This window comes from Bos javanicus, chromosome 19 (assembly GCF_032452875.1).
Source record: "Bos javanicus breed banteng chromosome 19, ARS-OSU_banteng_1.0, whole genome shotgun sequence".
Lineage (NCBI taxonomy): Eukaryota > Metazoa > Chordata > Mammalia > Artiodactyla > Bovidae > Bos > Bos javanicus.
In genome coordinates, this window is record NC_083886.1 from 19,144,223 (window position 1) to 19,166,709 (window position 22,487).

The 22,487-nt window shown below is 44.5% G+C and overlaps 2 protein-coding genes and 1 non-coding gene across 5 annotated transcripts in view; 1 reads left to right on the top strand and 2 right to left on the bottom strand.

The window, feature by feature from the left end:
- The first annotated feature begins 1,115 nt into the window (after window positions 1-1,115).
- Window positions 1,116-13,985, top strand: C19H17orf75 (chromosome 19 C17orf75 homolog). 2 transcript variants are annotated; one of them, XM_061390439.1, is made up of 10 exons: window positions 1,116-1,567; window positions 2,394-2,474; window positions 4,634-4,759; window positions 5,686-5,829; window positions 6,218-6,275; window positions 7,847-7,966; window positions 8,738-8,802; window positions 8,953-9,089; window positions 9,918-10,021; window positions 12,719-13,985. In XM_061390439.1, exons 1-10 carry the CDS (start codon window positions 1,428-1,430, stop codon window positions 12,737-12,739), a joined length of 996 nt encoding a protein of 331 aa, XP_061246423.1. In that variant the 5' UTR covers window positions 1,116-1,427; the 3' UTR covers window positions 12,740-13,985. The 2 variants fall into 2 exon arrangements, with proteins under 2 accessions (XP_061246423.1, XP_061246422.1); XM_061390438.1 differs by having other exon boundaries at window positions 1,123-1,567; window positions 11,641-13,985.
- On the bottom strand, window positions 8,253-8,324 carry TRNAQ-UUG (transfer RNA glutamine (anticodon UUG)). Its single transcript has one exon. It is a non-coding gene; the product is annotated as a tRNA-Gln (tRNA).
- A 2,209-nt stretch (window positions 13,986-16,194) lies between the features above and the next one.
- Window positions 16,195-22,487, bottom strand: part of RHBDL3 (rhomboid like 3) — a 55,531-nt gene continuing 49,238 nt past the window's right edge. For both annotated transcript variants that reach the window (XM_061390442.1, XM_061390440.1), the window contains one exon: window positions 16,195-20,059. In XM_061390442.1, the coding sequence (XP_061246426.1) occupies window positions 19,788-20,059 (272 nt within the window). In that variant the 3' untranslated portion in view covers window positions 16,195-19,787. The remainder of the gene's footprint in view (window positions 20,060-22,487) is intronic.

The window sequence follows — 22,487 nt, forward strand, 5'->3', positions numbered from 1 at the left end:
AACTGAAACACTTATATACAGAAAATTCTAAGGAATACATGTTTTAAAAACCTAGAGCTAATAAGAGTTCAGCAAAGTTCACAATACAAAATCAATATACAATATAATATTGTAAGGCAATTATCCTTCAATTAAAAAATAAAATTTTAAAACAAAGGTCAATATACAAGAATCAATTGTACTTCTATACACAAGCAACAGCAATCTGAAAAAGAATTTAAGAAAATTTCATTTATAATAGCATCAAAAAGAATAAAAATTTAACAAACATTCAGAACTTATACTCTGAAAAACCAAAATATTGTTGTAAGAAATTAAAGATCTAAAGAAGTGAAAACAACAAAAAACCCCTGAGATTAACTGTCCAAATAAATGGCTTTAAGACATAAATTTAGGTCAAGTCATCTTTAATTTTGTGGTCTTGAGTTCTGGAGTCAGTGGGTTTGAAAGCCACTCTGCCACTTATTAGGGCTTCCCAAGTGTTCCAGTAGTAAAGAATCTGCCTGCCAATATAGGAGATGCAAGAGATGCGAGTTCCATCCCTGGGTCAGGAAGATCCCCCTGGAGTAGAAAATGACAACTACTCCAGTGTTCTTGCCTAGAAAACTCCATGGACAGAGGAGCCTGGCGGGCAACAGTCCACAGGGTGACAAAGCGTGGGATATGACTGAGCACTGCCACGTACAACCTTATTTTCCAGTGGACAAGTCAAGTAATTCTAGCCTTGGCTTACTTTTCTGTCAAATGGGATAATAATAATATCTACCTCATGGGGTTGTGAGAATTAAATGAATAAGTATTTGTAAAGCACTTAGAAAAGTCCTCACACAGAAAATGCTTAATAAATGTTAGCTACCATTTTTCTATATAAAGTTAAGGGATGTAGGTGTACTTTATTATCTTTAATACGGTGATAAGGTAAAACGTGCAAGAAAAAGATGCCTAGGCGTTACAAAAATCTTTTCTTTTTTCTGACGTGACAAAATCTTAAAACTAATTCGGCAGTTTTTGAGCCGCATAGGGCACGGGCTAGGACAGAGGGTATAGCAGTGAACAAGATGGCATTCTAGTAGCAGAGACAGTAAACACATCTTGTCGGGGTGATAACTGGGATGAAGAATTAAGCAATATAAGGGGATAGGTTAGAGACTGATGCAACAGCAGTGGAGGTGCCAGGGGGATGTTTTGCATAGGGCGGTTAAGAAGTTGTCTCTGAGGAAGTGACGTTTCTGCACAGACCTGAATGATGTGAGAAAAAGAAGACAGAAAAATCAGGGGGCATTCCAGCTTTCTCGACTGAGAGCCCGGGAAACCAGCGGAACGCAGATGCGCGAGGGCCGGGAGCCGGACGAGCCCGGCCATAGAGGACTGTACGGTACCGGGGGAGCGGTTTGGCGGGGACGCAGGGCCGCTCAGAGGCCGCCGCGATGCTCCCCTCCTTGCAGGAATCGCTGGATGGGGATGAAAAGGAGCTAGAGAGCAGCGAAGAGGGCGGCTCCGCCGAGGAGCGGAGACTCGACCCGCCGCCCAGCAGCCACTACTGTCTCTACAGCTACCGCGGAAGCAGGTGCAGCGCCCGGCCGCCCTTGTGGCCCCGCCCCGGCCCCGCCGCCCGGCCCCGCAGCCCACTCCGGGTTCCGCAGCTTGGCGGCTCCCAAACGCAGTCTTCTCCCCTCCCAGCCAAGGTCTCTGGCCCTCAGGGCCCTCCTCGCCTCACGCCATACTTCCCGGCCCCCAATCCTGGACTTTTGCGCCTGGTCCTCCCATGCCTCAGCGCTGTGTCCTTGACATCTTCTCAGCCCCTTCCTGTCGCCTCTGCTTTTGTTTAGCGCAGTGCCTTGCACGCTCAATAAAGTCAATCCCCATCCCCCCTTTACTTCCTGTCATTGTCTCCCCGCTTTCCTCCGTCCCCACCCCTCTTCCCTCCCCCCACCTTCTGGTTACCGTCGGTCCTTGCTGCCTCTTCTCCCTCCTCCAGAGCCGACTTCCTGGGGCTCTTTTGGCCCTGTAAAGTCTTTTTGTTTTTGTTGGGGCTGCTTGTGGGATCTTGGTTCCCCCCGCAGTGGAAGTGCCGAGTCCTACTTGGACCACCCGGGAATTCCCTGTAAAGTGTGCATTTAAGAGAAAATTTCCTTGACATTTCTGGATATTTAATTTAGGCTTTCCTCTACCCTTTAAGTGGCCTGGAGAGAGAAGGGGCTCCTGTCAGCGCTGTTTTGTGGGGTTTCCCTGTCATTGAAGCTAGGCGGAGGAGGACGGGGTTCAAGTATTTCTACCTTGCAGCAGTTTTAGTGGTCTGTTTGCCCCCTTCCTTGCTTGCTGGGGGAGGGAGGGCATACTCCACTTGACTTAGAGCCCATAGTTCATAACTGAATTGGTTTTGTGGCGAGCAGATTGGCACAGCAGCGAGCGGACAGCGATGATGGAAGCCCAGGTGGCACAAATGCAGAAACTCCCTCTGGTGATGATTTCAGGTAAAAACAGCTTGGCCTTAAGCCGTGTATGTGCTTTTCTCCTAAGGGCATCTCTGGCATGCAGATGTCAATGGGTACCTTATCTGCCCTCAGCTTTCCTTGAATGAAACCATCAAGCCCCCTTCACCCCTAGGAACCTCATCTTATTTTCCTTTATTCATTTATTCAAGGCTGGGGCAGAGCCACATACCGTGGTGATTAGCACCATGTTGATTAGGCAGACAGTTATTCTGAGTTTCTTGATCGGAACTCCAGTAAATATTCAATATCATATGAGTATCAAAAAATTAAAAAAAAAAAATTTAAAATCCTCCTCTCCCTACCCCCCCCCCCCATTGAATACCCTTTCATAGCTCTGCTGCTGCATACTGCAGTGTCAACTCCAAGCCAGCAGTGATTGCTGTCTCTTTTGTTCATTGATGTCTCCGTGCCTAGAACCTTGAGTGGTAGGTACTTGGCATAGGGTCGATGTTTAATATATATTTACTAAGGGAAGGAATGAATGAACCTCAACACTTGATGCAAAGTAGGGTATAGTACAAAAATATTATGTTCACCGAGAGGCTGGATGATGGATGATTTAAGAAATTTTTCAGGTGCTGTAACAGTATTGTGGTTATAGATACATACATATATATTTTTTAAATCCTCATGTTTTAGAGATATGTAATGAGAAGTTTAGGGATGAAATAATATGATGCCTGGAACTTGCTTCAAAATAAGTATGGGACTTAAGAGAACAAACTTATGGTTCGCCAGAAGGGAAGGACTGGGGGAAGGGATAATTAGGGAGTTTGGGATGGACATGTAATCACTGCTATATTTAAAATGTTTAACCGACAAGGACCTACTGTAGAGGACATGGAACTCTGCTTAATGTTATGTGGCAGCCTGGACAGGAAGGGAGTTTGGGGGAGAATGGATACATGTGTGTGTATGGCTGAGTCCCTTTGCTATTGACCTGAAGCTATCACAGTGTTGTTTGTTAATCGGCTATACCCCAATACAAAATCAAAAGTGTAAAAACAAAAAAGTCCAAAATAAGTCTGGGAGGTGGAGGGTATGGACAACATGGGAGTACAGATGAAAATAAAATGTTTTATAATTTTTATTGGAATATAATTGACTTACAATGTTGTGTTGGTTTCAGGTGTACAGCGAAGTGACTCAGTTTTGCATATACGTACATCCACTCTGTTTTAGATTCTTTTCCCATATAGGCCATTACAGAGTATTGAGTTCCCAGTGCTATACGTAGGTCCTATACCTACGTTGGTCATGTAGGTTGGTTGGTACATGTAGGTTCGTTATATTATTCTTTCTACTTTTCAGTGTTTGAAATTTTCCTTAATGTGGAACCAAAGATGTGAGGCATATTGGGTTCATATTCTCTGTTGGGAAGTTTGGTGATGGAAAATCTTCTTACATATTCAAATTATAGTTTCTGTTTATATTCTAATCTCAACCAAACTGAAATGTGTGTGTCTAGGTCATAAATAATCACTGAGCTGGTGTGTTTATTCATGGGCAGTGGGTAGTTGGAGGTTTGAGGGAAGAAGAGGAGGCATGAAATAGTAGATGTGAGTGGACCAGGAGATGGCATGAGAGCTGGGCAGCGGTCAGGGCCCGCTGGTGGCTGGTGGTCATTGATTTCAAATGAGACTAGCCACTGTGGTGGTGGGCTTTTGTCCAGCCACATTCAGCTGCACAGGGGCAGGTGCAGACTAGGTAGAGAACTGGACTAAGCAGGGCTGAAGCTTTGCTAAGCAAATACCAGGAGGCGAAAACAAAGGGGTTGAATGAGAATGTATGCGGGGCGGTGATCGTAATGACTGGCCGTGGAATTTAAGCTGGGTAAGGAGAAGGGAGATGAGGATGAGAAACTTGAGGTTACTGTGAAAAAGAGGTAAGGTCAGTGGGTTTGAGGGGTCCCAGTGGAGTCATAATACTAAAGAAAATGAGCTAGAAAGGTAGGACTACTTTAAACAGATAAGGCAGATCGTACTTGGTGACATACATCCCTAGAAGCCTCACCAACAGGACCCAAACAGAAAGCTCTGCCGAGTCCTTAGTGAGGGCTTTTAGCAATGTCCTGTCTGACTTACTGGGTATAAATGCAGAGTCCACTGCTAAGGAACATGTGTCTTTCATTTGTCAAGCCTCTCCTTAGTGGATACTAATCTACCATCTGAAGTGGAGCCAGAGCTACGCAGTTTCATCGCGAAGCGTCTTTCTAAGGGAGCAGTCTTTGAAGGGCTGGGTAATGTTGCAGCTGTAGAGCTGAGGTAAGTGTAAAATGTGCTGTGTTCTGAGGTTTTATTTCTGAGCTAAATATGGGAAGCGATGAGAAACTCCAAAAGATCAACTCTGGCTAGACCTGCAAAGTTCATCTTTGTTTCCTGGCAGCTGAGCCGTGGGCCTCACACACACACACACACACACACACTTTTGAGGAATGAAATTAACTGAATGGCAGAGACCCTTCCTCCTAAGGGTACATATTTAGTCTTGTACTTGGGAGAAATGAGCTCATTACCAAAACTGAAATTGTACACTGTACAGTTGTAAAGGGCTTTCACAAGCTTCAATGCCATTCTCCTTACAAAGGGGTGATAAAGCATATACTCTTACTTCCTATTTCAGATGAGGAAATAAACTCAGAGAAGTTAAGTTCCTAAGGCCAGTCACATTGATGGAATTCAGGCTTAAATATAGGTGTCCTTGGTTGAATTCCAGCCATCTTTCCATTACACCCCTTGATTGTAGTTCACTTCAGACCATGATATTGGCATTGAGTCCCTTCAGGAGTATGAGGCCACATCCCAAAGGTAAGACCACAGGGTCAACACTTCACATCCTCCTGGAGCTTCAGTGATTCGTGTATGTTTATGGGAGGGAAAACACAGATAAACCATGTAAACATGGGTAAACCGTCAACAAGAGTGGAATTTGTATGAATTTTTCACATAAGACAGAAGAATTCAAAGAAATTCTGTGTTTGTTAGGTGCTGCTTTAGCTAAAGCCCATTACGATGAAGGTTCACTTTCGTCTGTTGTTACCAGTAAACTAAGGAGAAGTCTGGGAAGCTCTAAATTACAGAGCAGTCTAACGATATTGCCAGATCAGGATGACCAGCGCTCAGAGAAGCCTACAAAACAACATACATGAGTTGTCAAAAGAATGCATTTTAGCTTTTTGTTTCTTTTCTAGAATTCCAGGTTACCGAGTCGGTTGTTATTACTGCCTTTTCCAGCAAGAAAAACTGCTTCCCCAAACAGCATCAACGGACTCTGAGCAGAAGTCTTCAGAGTATGTGGTCTGTTTTTTAGGAGGGTCTGAAAAAGGACTTGAGCTATATCCTTTCTTTGGTCTCTGAGGATATCAGGAAGGAAATGCTGACAGGCAAGTGGAGGATTATCACTACCAACCCCTGAAAAGCCTTTCTACCTCTTATGCATTAACTTCAATCTCATACCTTCATACAACCAGTTTGTCTTCACTTGTTTTTATCATGAATTTATTTATTTTTGGCCACTTGGCTTGTGTGATCTTGGTTCCCCAACCAGGGATTGAAACTGAACTCTTAGGTGGTGAGAGCATGGAGTACTAACCACTGGTCTGCCAAGAAATTCCCATATCGTGGCTTGTTTTAACCAACAGATATTTAAGAGATTTTCCTATTATCCATTGAGAGATAAAACCCTGTCTTGATTCATCCTTTATCACTTCCTTAAGAACATACTTTCAGGCTTGAATTGGACAAATACATTCAAGGGCTGAAAAATAACATGAACTGTGAGGTAAGACAATTGCATTAATATTTTTAAAGACCCAAATGACTAACATTATGTGACTGCTGTTCTTATCAAAGCATCCAGGTGGGCACAGACACTTAAATTCTGAAAATGTGCTACTTTGTGGGCTAGTAGGAAAGTGCTGTTAAGAGGAGCAAGGGACACAGTGCTCTAAGTTTCATAAGACTGCTTGTGATGTTTTGTATCTATGAAAAATTCAATCCATTAAGTTCAAAGGTATACAGTCACATGCCAAGCAAGGAAGAAGATGCTGCTTTCCTGATTTCTAGACATAGGATTTATACTCTGGGCAGAACTAATGGCTTACGAAGCCGCTGGCACCAGAGACATGCTGTGCAATGGGATGACTGTCCTTGAACTCAACCTCAAAGATGTTTAGAAACATCCCGTTATTCATTAATCGATCTTTTGTGAATTAGATACATCCATATTGATTCCTTTATCCATACCTTTTAAATACTGTGCGTTTGGTTTGTTGGAGTTAAGTATAACTCATAAATTTTCTACCCATTACAGGTGGTAGTAATTCCTTTTCCTTGTCATGCCTGTGCTTATCCATACCTTTTAAATACTGTGCGTTTGGTTTGTTGGAGTTAAGTATAACTCATAAATTTTCTACCCATTACAGGTGGTAGTAATTCCTTTTGCTTGTCATGCCTGTGCTTACAAGGCAGTACAGAGGGGAATGACAGCATCGGAGTGAGCCAGGGATACAAGCAAGTCTAGGGTAGCTGCTCTCCAGGATGGGGTGCTCCCACCAGTCCCTAGGGAGCAGCAGAGCCAGGGAAGCTGGATGAGCTCCTGGCAGTGTGTCCGACCACACCGGAGTGGGCTTGAGCACTTTGATGTGTTGACCTCTGTCCTTCCCTGTTCGCTTTCAAATGTTAGCTGTCTGCGTTCCTTCAGTCATTCAACAGGCCCTTTATAAGCTCATCCATGGATGTTTGGGAAACTGTACCAGATGCTTGGGGAGATGAGGATTTTTTTTCCTCCCCTTAAAGAGTTTTATTCATTAATTTTTGGAGATAAGGATTATTAAGAGAGTATCTCTGGGAGTTCACAGCACAGTGGGAGGAGATGGACATGTAAATGCCCTAACTCCTTTCAGTGAAGAAATAGCATAGAACCCTATTAAGTCAGTTTCTTCATTTTATTTTGTATTTTTTTAGTTTCTTCATTTTATATAATGCATGTTTTAGTGTGTTTTTTTTTAATGCAGTACTGAATTAATCCCCTCTCTGCCTAACAAGCCCAGCAAAGTTATATCACAATTCCTTTTTTTGTTTTTTGGCTGTACCTCTCTGCTTGTGGGATCTTAGTTCCCCAACCAGGGATTGAACCCAGGTGCCTGGCAATGAAGGGCAGAGTCCTAACCACTGAACTGCCAGGAAATTCCTACAATTCCTTTTGTTTTAATTGGTGGCATTAGCTTAAAAAAGAAGGAGGTCTTGGTCCCCATTTCTTTTCACTGCCAAGAGTATCATGAAGAAAATGTTAAGTGTATTAATTAAGGTGAAGGCTTAGATCAAAGCAAATGACATTCTCTCTTAATCTAGGAAAGTGGTGGGGAGAACCACATCCAGTCTTACCTGAGCAGCTGGTTTGCAGATGTTGTTTGCCCCATCCAAAGGGTGGTCCATCTCTTTCAGGAGAAGCTCACCTTTCTGCTACATGCTGTAAGTATTGCCCAAACGAAAGTATTTCCTTCATTGAGGATCACTTTGGCATAGTTTGGTTTACTTAAAGACATACTTATTTTCTCTGAACATTACTTATTACTTCCACCTGCCCTCTGAATATTCATTCAGACTATGCTTGCAATAAGGATACACCGCACTCTGTTTACACAGATCCAGAAAGTTACACTACGAAGGTAGAGTTCCGAATACTATCTTCTAATACAATAAAACATTTTAATCACTTTTTCTTTTTGGCTGTGCCATACGGCTTATAGAAACTCAGTTCCCTAACCAGGTATTGAACCCGGGCCACAGCAGTCAAAGTGTTGAATCCTAACCACTAGACTACCAGGGAATTCTCTAAAATAATTACTTTTTGAAGTGATGTGGGAGACATGTGATTTCTAAAACAATTTGAAGAGGAAAATGGAAATCCAAAGTAATTTTTAACTATATAAAAATGCCCAAATAAAATATTTAATAGAATATCTGGACAGTGGGGAAGGCTTGAGTAAGTGGCCAGGTTTTTCATTTTTCATGTGGTGGGTGGATGCAGCTGAGCCTGGACAGCCCCTCAAGCCCAGGTAGTAAGGCTAGGTTCCCGACCATCAGTGAGCAGCTGAACACAGCTCTGGAGAGCTCCAGGGCGGTGTCCAGCAAACATGGTCTGGTGCGGTGGTTGTTGGGGGAGGCGACGTTTAGTCACTAGCTGCTCTGCAAGGAAAATTGGCATAGGTGTATCAACTGGGCGTTATTTTTCTCTCATAGGCTCTGAGTTATACTCCTGTTGAGGTTAAAGGATCAGATGAAAAAACAAAGAGAGACATTCACAGGTAAAGAACAGTTTTGCAAAGAGAGCACCTTTTCCTCAGCCAGTCTGATATTTCTGTTTTGAACTCCCCCACCACGCAATGCAGAATGAATTTGCTTTCTCCCTCCCATCCTGTAATATACTTTGTGGAAAAAGATTGTATGTGTGGCAGGTTTCTGAGCGTGGCTAGTCTCCAAGGCCTTATTCACGAAGGCACCATGACATCCTTGTGCATGGCCATGACGGAGGAGCAGCAGAAGTCTGTGATCATCGACTGCAGCAGCTCCCAGCCTCAGTTCCACAATGCAGGTGAGCCACAACCCTGGGAACAGCCTTGTCAATCACTGTTTTCACACGGACAACAAATGACGCAAAGTTATCCTCCCTGCCCTGTGCAGTTTTACATGTTTATCCCCAAATCGCCAAAAACAAGAGCATTTCTAGAAACATGGAAATCATGACATGCCTAGCAATTCTACTCCTAGGTATATAGAGAAACTCTTATGTATGTACACAAGGAGACAAATACAAGACGTTCATAAGGGCACTGTTGGCAAGGAAAGAACTGAAAGCAACTCAAGTGTCTGTCAACAGGAGAACTGCTAAGCTGTTATACTCATACAGTAGAATACTATACAGCCGTGACAGCGAGTGAAGTAGAGCTATATCTCTCCGTATAGCATCCAAACATACTATATAGTGAAAGAGCTGTTAAAGAAAAGTACAGTTTTAACATGCAAATTTTTTTACACTATATAGGGCTTAGAGATAAAGTATGTGGCAAAGGTTTAAAGAAAGACATGGGCATGATAATCCTTTCTGATGGGAAAATAGGGGGATGCAGCTAGGAAGATGCATGTGGGAGCTTCGACCAGTTTGGTATTTCTTAGCCAGGTGGTGAGTTAAGGTTTTTTTAGACCAATATAGAAGCCTTAAATAATTCATTATAAGTGTTTTTATAAATGAGGAAAGAATATTGTGATGTATACAAATATTGAATCCTTGTGCTGTGCACTTGAAATTTATATAATGTTACATGGTTCAATTATACCTCAATTTAAAAAAGAAAATAAAAAGAAAGGAAGAATAAATGTCTTGTGATGTTACTTTTATTCATTTTTCTAAAATATTTTATAGGGAGCAACCGGTTTTGTGAGGATTGGATGCAGGCTTTTATGAATGGTGCTGAAGGAGGTAACCCTTTTCTTTTTCGACAAGTCCTGGAGAACTTTAAACTAAAGGTAACTAATTGGCTGTGTGCCAAGTGCCACATATAATCTTTGTCACAAAGTTTAGTTAGTACCAGTGACCAGGAAACAAATCTGCTTCACAGCTATAATGTCTGTTAACTAGAACACTTTCAAAACTATAATCCTCAATTTCCATTTATACCAATAGCATTGAAAGTGCCAGTTTCCCCAAACTCAGACACCACCGGGTATCTAAACTTTTCGTCTTTGCCAGCCTGACAGGTGACACTGGTATATCACTATTTTTATTTGTATGTAAAAATTTCAATTTGTTTCAACCAAAACCAAAACAGTCCACCCATTTCTCCCACTCCCTATCTGCTGCCTCTGTACTCTGAGTCCATGAGTTGTTTTTTATATATTTATATAAAAATATATATATATTTGGATTCCACATGTAGATGTCTTTCTCTGTAGAACCTGTTTCACTTAGCATGAAGCCCTTGTTGGCAGATCTCATTCTTCTGTTTACTGGCTGAGTGGTATTCCATTGTGTGTATATACCACAGTTTGTCCATTCACCCATCAGTTGACACTTGGGTTGTTTCCATGTCTTGGCTGCTGTTGGTGATGCTTCAGGGAACATGGCACTGCAGATATCTTTCTGAGTAGGTGCTTTGGTTTTCTTCAGAGAGATGTCCAGAAGGAGCATTGCTGGATGGTATTTTTTTCATTTGGATTATTACCTTAATGTATATTCCCAAAAGTGGGATTACCAAGTCAAGGGTTTTAATGTTTTGGTTTCTATTACAAATTGCCAGCTTGCAGTTCAAAAAAAATAGGAACAAATTACAGAATGTTCAGCAATGTGTATGGGTTTTCTATGCAGAACCTGATATAACAGTTTTTTATCAGTCTTATTTATTTTTATTACTTTAATGTTGGCACTCCATAGCTATTCAAATCTGTCTTTAATTATTATTCAGGCTGAACATTTTTTCATGTTCGTTTAGTATTAGCAAATAAACAGAAAGACATTTTGATGGAGCAGATGTATCCACTATGATACAGTGACATTAGAAATAGTAAAGGCAATACTAATGAAAGGTATTACCTGTCATTCTTTATATATAAACACTATCTTTATATTTTTTGATGAATTGTCAAGTAAAGTCCAAGTTTTAACCACAAATTTGCTTATTCTGTGTTTTTGCACTGTAAGCCTTATTCATAATAATTAAAATGATGTTCTAATTTTTGAAAAACAAACAAGAGCTAGAATCTTCCAAAGGCATTTATAGTTTTCAGTGGCCTCTGTGTATGTATCATTGCATTTCCAATAAATTGAATTGAATGCTTGCTTATATTTTAGGGACATCCGTCTTATAATTTACGGCATATCTTAGTTGGGAAGCACAAAAAACGTAGTTCCATGCCTAAAAGTTCAGAATTTTGTTGGGGAGGCATGTTGTCACCTTATTTAGGAGATTTGTATTTTTACTTTATGTCAAAGATTTTGTTGTATCAAGGGCAAAGCATATTAGCAATTTTGAAATAAAAGGCAAACATTTCATTCACATATAGTTGAGTTCTCAGCTGGATAGGAGATCTTTTTCAAGCTTCATTATTATCTCACTGAACACATAGTTAACTGGGTAATCTTTTTCTAGGCCATACAAGACACAAATAATTTGAAGAGATTTATCCGGCAGGCAGAAATGAATCATTATGCTTTGTTTAAATGTTACATGTTCCTAAAGAACTGTGGTAGTGGAGATATCCTTTTGAAGATTGTTAAAGTGGAACACGAAGAAATGCCTGAAGCCAAAAATGTGGTAGCTGTCCTCGAGGAATTTATGAAAGAAGCTGCTGCCCAGAGTTTTTGATGACGTATTTGGAGATGATTGTATTGTGAAGTCCTGCAAGCCGTGGTGTTTAAAACTGTGGTAGTTTGGTAACTGTCATAGGATTGCTATTTCAGATTATTTGAAAACACATTATAGATTTTCTCATTTTGTATCTTCAAGATTAAACCCAATTAGATGTATAAATCTGAGGCACGTCTTCACAGTCATAGATAGATGTATGTTAGAACTGTGAAATTTTTACATTGCTGGTCCCATAACTTCTAGCTTCAGGGAATTGTTGCTTAAAACCTTCAGAGGTGATTTTGTGGCTTCTCTGAGGAGTTTGCAGTATTTAGCAACTTTCCCTCCCAGAAAAATCATAATACTTCTTTCCCAAGGTACTGTTGTTGTTTAGTCGCTAACTCATGTCTGACTCTTTTGGTGACCCCATGGACTGCAACCCGCCAGACTCCTCTGTCCATGGATATTGAAGTGGGTTGCCATTTCCTTCTCCAGGGGATCTTCTTGACCCAGGGATCAAACCCTCGTCTCCTGTGTTGGCAGGCAGATTCTTTACCACTGAGCCACAGGGAATCCCTCAATGTACTATAGCTTCTTTCAAAAAACTTATTCCTAGTTTTAGGACAGATTAACACCATGCCACCATTTCAAAGACAGATCTCTGCATCCTGTGGGTGCTTGATGGATTTTTTTTGTCTGATTGATAATGGCATGGATGATGAAGGCAGCTTTTATGTCAATATGCAAATAAATCATGAGTGTGTAAGGAATTAAATGAACTTTAAAAATAGGTGCACTAGCTTCAAGATAAGATATTATCTCTGATGGAAAGCTACTGCAGAAGTGGCCCCATCACTTTTCTTCATTCTTTTGTTCACAGGTATTTGCCAAGAGCCTATAATTTCTCTTTTTCTTTTATATGAAAATGCTGGAGTTTTTAAATGGAGTGTTAAAAAAGAAACAAAGTACATCAATTTTACAAGCAAACAAAATAAAGAACTCGCACAGAGATTCTTCACATTGATTTTAGTTTTCTGTACATGTGTTACAAGCCTTATATTGTTTTACTCTGAATCAACTGAAAGTGCCCTGCGTTAGAGCCACTGATAATTCCCATGGAAGCCAACTATAGCTACACACATATGACTGCAGTTTGTTCTGCATAGCTCTTTAATAAATCCATTTGATAATGATTTTTGTTTGGAAGATCAGAAGTCTTCTGTTCTCACTGCCCTCAGGATGCTCAGAGGAACAGAAGCCCGTAAAACTCCTCTCCTAAACTCATCTAAATTCACATTAAGTGCTGAGTTTTAACTTTCAAGATAACTGACAACGGCCTTCTGCTTTTTCTTCTACAGAAACCTAGAGACATGACTCACTGAGCCATTTCTTTTCTTTAATGGGAAATACAATTCAGGATCCTCATAAAGGCTTTCATATAGTTTTAAACTTTAATAACTTGCATTGTAGTCAGTGTAGAAAAAAATCCAAGTACCATCTTTTTTATAGCATTCACAGTGACTATGGGAAATTTTATGGTACAACCCTTGAGTCTGACTTTTTCTAAGGTAGGGTTGCCCACTTGGAAATCAGTTTTTTAAATAAATACCATTAGGACATCAACATTTTGAGTCTGGAAAATATGTTTTTCATTTTCAAATTCACATATCATTCAAGAGTCCATGTTGTAAATAGCATTTAAAAGCAAATATATTACCTGCTTCAAGTCATTTATGGATAGAGTCAAGGCATAATTACATATTCTTTATATGTACTTTTATATATATTTTTGGTAATGTAGGCTCATGACATCACACAGTTATATACAATACAGTCTTATTTTAAAAGTGTGTGTATATCACTGCTGTAGACAAGGAAAATAGTGATATGGAGCTGACTGTCTTGTGGGCCGTGAGAAGAAACTCAGAGTTTGTGACCAAAAACATGTATTATATTCAAATTTTAATAAGCTAATATATTAACTTTCAAAGTTTTAAAAAGCATTTGTTAAGTGTGGAATACATTGTGTATTATTTGTGTGCTATACACACAGGAAATGTATGTTTGTCATGGATCAAAAATGGTCTCAATTTACCTGTAATTATATTTATTATAATAACAATAAAACTTAGCTTCTCAGCAACACAGTCATTTTTATTCAGTGAGCTCAATTCTCCAGTCTGACATTTTTATTAATTCACAGCAAGTTTTGAGGGAAATTATACTTGTTTGGCTAAGGAATTTGTTGAAAAAAATCAAATTGCCTGCTAGGAGACATCTTTCTGCAACCTGCAGGAGGCATTAGGCAGACTATATGAGCAATTTCCATCACAGTGTTTTATTCATTGTCCAGTATGCTTACACCTGTCTAATTCAATGGCCCGACTCAATTCTTTTCACTCTCATTCATTATTAACCATGACAGAATGCCTGTCCTTTACCAGAGGAGTACTTACACCAAATGCCAGGAAAGCCTGCAAGCGTCTCAGAAATAAGATTCAGTTACCAGGACTACCTTTCTCCTAACCATGAGTCTTCTCTGTCATGGAAACCCCACTGGCTTCAACGAAGTCTTTCCACTTGAAGGCCTAAGAGGGCAGCTCCAGTCCTATACCCGCTAAACTTCTGAAATGTGCCTCACAGACTTCATATCTCTCTAAGTTGGCGGAAATGCTAGATTTCAGAAGTCACTGGTGGGGCAGTGATAGGGAGCAGTAATGAATTGATAGCTGTGAGTTTTCTTGTGAACTACTTCTGGGAGGGCTGACAAAGTGGAGATCCTGTTAAGTGAACACCAAGCAAATATGCCAAGGTTCAGGACTGTGACCAGATGGCCCCAGGCCAAGGGCAACGAGACTGGATCTTTAAACAAACGCCCTGACACTTCTACAAACTTAAGTGTCCTTAAAGTTCTATACAAACACCCGAGGGCTGAGCACAGGAACTTTGGAACCAGGCCGTCTTGGCTGCGATCCTACTGGCAAGTTACTGAACTTCTCTAGGCTGTCCCTTCGTGGGTAGATATGGGTGTACTTATACCCACTTCAAGTAGCTGTGCAATTAAATAAGACTGAAAGTGCCTCGCCCAGTGCCCAGGCACAGAGTAGGTACCCACTAAGTGGTCTGTATAATTACCCTATTATCAGTTTTAAGTTATAGGAAGAATGAGAAGCTGGTGGAAGGGAGGAAGCAAGAGTGAAGAGCAGAGTGGTAGGAGGTCAGAGGCAAAGCTGGTTTAACGACTGCCGGCTGCCAGGGAGCTTACCTTTGGGAACCGAGTCCCGGGACCACGGCTGCTGACAGGACTCTGTTCCCCACACTCCAAACAGATCCTAGATCTTGAGCCTGAACCATGCCCTAAAATTTGCTCTGGGATGACTTCTGCCATCCCAGAAAGCATGTAGAAATATTTCTAAATGATACACAAGAAACTGATGTGAAAACATGATCAGAAACAACTCCCATACCCTGAATTTTAACAGGGTAGTTTAATCCTCCACTGAAAGCTGTGAATGGCCAAACCACATACACTGCCATTAGCTTAGAGAAACTGGTGAGAATGGTTTCTCAGGCTTCACCAACTCAAAGCCCACTTGATTATTAAACATACCAAGCACCAGACTACCTTTAACATTTTCTCTCCTCTTATTTTTCCCCTTCTGTAAGTGAACTGTCCATGCTCTTTTACCCCAAGGACATTCCTATTTCTTTTTTAGGATCAGGGTGCTGACAGCCCCTAGAAAGACCTAGGGACTTGCCAGGTGGTCCAGCGATTAAGACTCCATGCTCCCAATGCAGAGGGTATGGGTTCAATCCCTAGTCAGGGAACTAAGATCCTGCATGACAAGAAAGAAAAGACCTAAAGACTAGGCTATTGGGGTAATGAAGGAAGTATCTAGGATATTTTGAAGAAGACTCATCCAATAATAATAGAATATTAAGCTCTCTCTGGGGTACAGTATCAGAGTGGAAGGGGAAGGCCAGGCACCCACCAGGACAGCTGGCACAGAGGTTCATGACCTGAAACCCTAGATGAGTTTCCTTATTCACAGCCCTTTCCCTCTAAATTATACATAGAATTGTCTATCTGTGCATTTTTATGGGAAGAATAATCATAGCTTCCATCAACCACTCAAAAGAACTGTATTCAAGAAAGGCTAAGAACTACCAAGCCGGAAAGACCAGTGCTGAGCACGGATGCCCCATCCGTACGGCATACATCACAGACCCACCCCCACTGTTGGCCACCCTCTCTGCCTCCCCAACCCTAACCCAGACCGAGATGAAACAGGCTCCAATGCCAGCCCTTCCCGAGTAACTGGTGAAACTGGTGAGAATAACTGTATAACCAATGACTTAAAGAAAAAAAAAATCTTTAATGGAATCTGTGCTCAAATAATATGTTACAACAAAAATATACAGAATGTACACGATACAAAAATATTTAGAAACAAACACTGCAGCTTGTGGTTTTTTTTTTTTCCACCTACTCCAGTCCTGGGGGCAGGGAGACAGGTGTTGGGCTGGGCAGTTTTTTAAGGCAGAGGAATATTGGAGCTTTCCGGCCAGCACTGGGAACATGAATGATGCCAGGAAAGGGTTTTCCACTGCACCTGGGAATCAGCATTATTTGCAAACGAAACTGGACACTGCAGGGAGACCCAGGCTTGGTGAGCATGGACTCCCCTAATCCTCTGGGCAAGAATGGTTCTCATGGAAATTGAGAACCCTGTGAGCTGGCAAAAGCGTCTCATCCAGGAGCTTTTCCTAATTAAAAAACTAATGATGAGTGGTGTCACTAAAATGAAATTTCTCCTTGGAAGGTCGTTTTCCTTTCCCGAGTTTCTGTGATTCCTCTTCCATGTAAGGAGAGGGTGAGTCTGGGGCTGCTGTTTGGGGAACCTTCAGTTTTCAGCCTCTGAAGCCTGTGGATAAAAGGCTGACTGGCTTCCACAGCCTGAAGATTCTCTCCACCCTCTGCTTCTCAGCACCCGGTCAGGTGGCCATACTGGATGAGGAGGGAATGTGGGAACAGAGGGACCTGCCCGGGAGGAAGCCAGACCCCCAGAAGTAAACCTTACCGGACAGCTGTCTGCCGGCCCTGGGCTGGAGATCTGGAGCGTCTGAAGTGACTCCTGCCACCACTGCGTGGTCCTGCTTGAACGTGGTGGTTGGGAGAGGCGGCGGAGGTGGGCGTTGAGCACAACAAAGAACTTGGAGGTTGCTTGTGGACCAGGAGCAGCTGGGGCCGGCGGTGCGGGGTGTAGAGAAGGAGCCCTTAGTGTATCCCAGGCCTCGCAGGGCAAGACTCCACACCTCTGCCTTATGCAGTCCTCAGTAACAAGCTTCCATCTGAAGCCCTGAAGGAACTGGGTGCTTCCCTGATGGGCTTTCTAGACTCTTCCAGTTCACAGTCTTCCCACGTCTGAGAGCGGAAGCCCCCCGCTCCAGACCATACCAGATAAAGGCAGAAGTGTCTCCACTTCCTCCACCACATCCCAGAGTGCTCAGGTGCCAGGACAGAGGCGATGCCCTGCCTCCCAGCAGAGCACAAGCAGCCTCTGTCGCTCCCAGAAGGGACAGCATCACTCAGGGTTAGCAGGGGTGGCAGTCCACTGCGGAGCCCCTCCCACCCCCATCTTTGCCCACGTCTTCTTGGCCTCCTTTCCAGCTCAGAGTTTCCTCTCCTAAGAAGCTCACTCTTTCAACCACACCTGGCCCTCAGGAGGGTGGAGGATGGCTGGCAGGGACAGACTGGCACGGCTCAGCCAAACACCCAGGGCCATCCTGCCAGGGTGTCCTTAGCACAGCATTGACACAAATGCAGCATGACCTCGGGAGCCCTATGTGGGGACCAGAACAATCTATCATTGGGCCAAGACAGGGAAGGGCTTGGCATAGCCCGGGGGTGAGTAGGGGTGTCGTGGGGTAGGAAGACCCTGCCCATTTATGGGTGATCACAGTGGCCCAAGACCCGTGAATACCTGGCCTGGCTGACTCTGGACCTTAGCATATGTAAGGGCTCTGACAGGCTTGTGGCGGCCCCATTCCTGCAGGAACACAGCCCTCTGGGTTGTCAGTGTAGGGAGTTCCCAGGGCAGCATAAAGAGACACAGTTCATCAAAGGCCATCCTCCCCACACCCTCCCCACCGGGTGGGCACCAGCTCCTGCAGGGGATTGTTGCCTCAGCCCTGTTCTGCCACTTGTTTTGGGGTGGGGGCGCAGATTTGACCATCTCCATGTGTCCTCCCGGCTCTGAGCATCCATGGGCTGTCCTCCTTGCCTGCAATATTCCCTCAAGCACCCACTAATTCTTCTCCAGGAGCAGTTTCCTGTCTGAATTGGAATCCCTGTGCCCCCCAACTTCAAAAGGACCCAACATTCCTGCTCCAGCCTTTCCTGCACCCCCAAAGCTCCCTCCCTCCTAAGGGAGACACAACATAATCTTTTCAGACAGGAAGGCTCCTCTAGACAGGAGTCAGAGCAGAACGTGGCAAAGGGGAGGGAAACCTCAGCATCCTCAAGGTCCCTGGAAGGGCGGAGGTCTCCCTCCACCGCAGCACATCTCCCACTGGTCAGGGAGTCTCAGGGAGGCACCAGAGAGGAACGGGGATGGGGAAGAAGGGGGTGGGAGCTTCCTATCTCTCAGTGTCCCCTTCCTCTCAGGCGGACTCCCCCACAGCCCCTGCCCTCTGCAGGTTTCCTCTGCAGCCTCCAGCTGGCCTCACATCATCTTTCCCATCACATGTGCATCTGCCCACCAAACCATATATGTGCACACACACACATGCACACACACACACGTACACATGTACCAGAACATTGGCTCTGTAAGCAGAGGACAGGCACACTGGGGGCTGTGGGCAGTGGAAGGGGAGGAAAAGACCCTGAACAAAAGGGGTTGGATGTCCAGACACTGGTGTGAGACGTCAGCACCCGGGAGAAGTCCGAAGCTGATACCCTTCCCTTCCCCACTGGCACTGGGGGTGGGGGGGTGGGGAGGGCAAGGGCGGGGTGGAGGGGAGTGAAAGTGAAAGTTGCTCAGTCCTGTTCAACTCTTTGTGATCCCACGGACTGTAGCCCACCAGGCTCCCCTGTCCATGGGATTCTCCAGGCAAGAATACTGGAGTAGGTAGCCATTCCTTTCTCCAGGGGATCTTCCCGACCCAGGGATCGAACCTGGGTCTCCCGCACAGGAGGCAGATTCTTTATCACCCGAGCCACTAGGTAAGCCCTGAACAAAGTTATTGCCTCCCTCTCAGGCTCCTCTCACAGGTACCCCGAGGGCAAGGGAGCAGGGAAGGGGGAGCCTGGAGCTATAGGATCTCCCTCTGCGCTCTCCAGGCCTGAGAGAGAGCCCCACTGGTGGGCACCCCAGTGCCCACCAACAGGCATGGGAGGGCGTCTTGGGTCCCCCCAGCTGAGACCAAAGTTGACCATCCTCCACCACCAGGCCCCCTTCCACTCCAGAGCTCCATACCCAATAGCTATGGAGGGAACACGTCTTGGCCCCATAGTGACCTCTGGGCTGGACACGGCCTGCCTGGCTACTGGATGACTAGAAGCCGCGGGCCTTCCTTACACTCTTAGGCACCTCTGGGTGGCGGATGAAGGAGAAGGCTGCTACCCAGTCTGTGTCCCTGAACACATGGGACATGCCCAGCCCGAGGGGACAGCCACTCTCACGTCACCCCAGGCCTTCGCCCTGGCCCGAGGTCCTCAGAACAATCTAGAAAAACTACAGAAGCCACATCCAATTCCTCCAACGGGTGCCTTCAGAAAAAGGCCTCCACTGTCTGTTCAGATCTGAACACAAATGTTACAGCAGCCCAGCATCTCTTGTCCTCTCCTCTCTGGCCTCACTGAGCTGGTGATGAGAAAAAGAATACGGCTGCTCCTGGCTGATGCTGCTTCTCCCTCCTCTCCTGGACCACGGTCCTTCAGGCCTTTAGGGGGGCGGCGGCAGCTTCAAGTCCAGCAGGGTATAGGCAAAGATGTTCCAGAAGACAGCGAACAGCACGAAGACGGTGTACATGGCCACAAAAATCCACCACAGCGACTGGTCTTGCAGCCTCTGCTCGTAGTTCCTCAGGACCACCACACCCAGGGTGATGCCCACAGCCACGCCACCCAAGTGCGCCACAAAGCTCGGGTGAGGGCAGGGAGGGTAAGCTGACGGGTGGAACCGCAGCCACACGGCCCGTCCAAACTCCATGCTCACTGCAAGGGGAGGAAGCACAGACAGGTCACCGGAGGGCACGGGGCGGGAGCTGAACGAGAGGTCTTGCACTCCAGCCAGCCACCCAGTCATCCAGCCACTAATTCTTTCACTACCCAACAGGCCAAGCACAGTTTGCTGTGTGCACTGGACATATAATCATGAAGACGGCAGACACACTACTGTTCTCCCAGGGCTTACAGAATCTGGCGACCAACCAGCATATAATTACATAGTAAGATAATCCGGTAAAAGGCCAGAATACTGGAGTGGGTAGCCTTTCCCTTCTCCAGCGGATCTTCCCAACCCAGGAATCCAACTGGGGTCTCCTACATTGCAGGCGGATGCTTTACCAACTGAGCTATCAGGGAAGCCCAAAAGAAACCCTATGGGAAGAAAAAAATAGGTGATTTAAAATCAAGGCTGTGTTTCAGGAAGGGGATTGTTCAGTTTGGAGAATCAGGCCAAATCTTCCCACAGGAGGGACACTTGAATATCAAGAGAAGACTCAGAACTTCCTGGTGGTCCACGGGTCAAAACTTCACCTTTCAAGGCAGGGAGTTAACAGCCCACAGGTCTCGTGGCCAAAAATTCAAAAATACAAAATACTGTAACAAATTCAATAAAGACTTTAGAAATAGTCCGTATCAAGAAAAAAATCTTAAAAAGAGAGAGAAGACCTTAAGAAGAGCGCTTCAGGCCGAGGGGACAGCTCTGTGCAGAAGCCCAAAGGGCCTGCACCCCTGCAGTCATGAGTGCTGGAGGCTCAGTCCCCCCATCTGTATAGTCTCAGACTCTACATACCAGGCTACACTGCTGAGACATCAATAAGAATCTCATTATGTGTGAGACCTTTACAGTCTACTAAGTGTCTTCATGTACTAGCTCTAAACCCTGGAGAACCCTCAGAACTGGTGCTTTTGTGGTTGAAAGGAAGCGATGAAGGGATAGAAGGGCAAAGAAGGAACGGAAATAAATAATCTCAACAAAGTGTTAGAATGTCAGAACCTAAAATGCCCCCATCTTGCTCTCCAATCCATCCTTCTTGTGCAAACTCAGCTTGGCCAATTCAACGGGGACGTGCTCTCTTGAAGGGTTAAGTGCCATTTTATTACCTATCACCCAAAGAACCTTGTTAGGTTACCATTTAATTAACCAGGGTGCCTCTCTCCACCCTAACCACCCCAGAGATGCCAGCACCTCCAAGGATGTTCATTCCCCAGGGAATTGCCTAAGCTTCCAGGCCTGAGCCCTGCAACCCCAGGGATGGCCAATAGATGGCAGAAAAGGAGTGGCAAGGGACACACATCCTTACCTCCTCCTGCCTCCCCGGGTGCCAAGGCGTCTTCCTGCCCTTTCCCTTGCAGGCCCTGCAGTCCACAAGGGAGGTTGGAGTGACATTGGTCTCAGTTCCAAAATTGCATTTTAGTTTTTATAATGCTTGTAGTTAGATTATTTTATTTAAAAAAATTTTTTATGTGGACCATTTTTTAAAGTCTTTATTGAATTTGTTACAATTCTGTTTTATGTTCTGTTTTTTCTTTTTTTTTTTTTTGCCAAGAAACATGTAGGATCTTAGCTCCCCAACCAGGGATCTAACCTGCAGCCCCTGCACTGGAAGGAGAAGTCTTAACCACTGGTCCACCAGGGAAGTCCCCAGGTTGTATTCTTCTAAACTGTAAGACTCATGACTCTGCTCCCTTTCTTACAAACAGACAAATTCAGGCTGAGCAGATGAGGAAGCTATGCTCCCCCTAGCTCCTAGCCCACTGCCTCCCATAGCCTCTCCCAACCCCCTGCCGCCCCCAGACCCTGATTCAAAGATTCTGTGAGTTTTAGAGCTGGAAGGTCCTTTCCGGGATTAGAAATCCTCCAACGCCATCCAGGAAACAGAGATCAGAGGATCCTGAAAGCCATGGGGTACAAAGGATGTGGAAGTGGATTTAAATGGAGCCCACCTGGGCCCCTTATCCGTTCCATATCTGTTCTGGCTCAGTTTTTCCTCTTCCCCACAAACCAAGTGGCTGACCCAGACAGAGATAGTCCCGGAGCTCCTGCCCAGCCTGGCAAAAGTGCAGGGCGTTAGAGACGGCAGAGGCTCACTCTGAATTCTGCCTCTACCACCTGTAGGGGGGTGACCTTCATGTTCTGAGCCTGTAAATTGAGCCTAAAAACAATCCGCTCTTCATAGCCATGTTCTGGGGACTGAATGAGAGTTTGTGTGTCCCTCTTCTCTATTCTGTTCAGACTCATCTCTTTCCATCTCAGAATGAGCCTCTTGGCCTCTGGTCTTATCCCCTGCACATACCTCCCCCTCCACACTGCAATCTGATGAGTCACTGAAAACTCAAAATTGTAAACATCTCCCTCATTTAAAGCCCCTCACTGGCCTCCTAGTGCATCCGGGGATGAAGCCCAGTTTTTCTCTTT

Coding starts and splice junctions, on each gene's coding strand:
- C19H17orf75 (XM_061390438.1), top strand. CDS start 1,428: ATGCTCCCCTCCTTGCAGGAATCGCTGGATGGGGATGAAAAGGAGCTA. Junction 4,760..5,685: donor GTTGCAGCTGTAGAGCTGAG/GTAAGTGTAAAA, acceptor TTTCTTTTCTAG/AATTCCAGGTTACCGAGTCG. Junction 8,803..8,952: donor ACAAAGAGAGACATTCACAG/GTAAAGAACAGT, acceptor TATGTGTGGCAG/GTTTCTGAGCGTGGCTAGTC.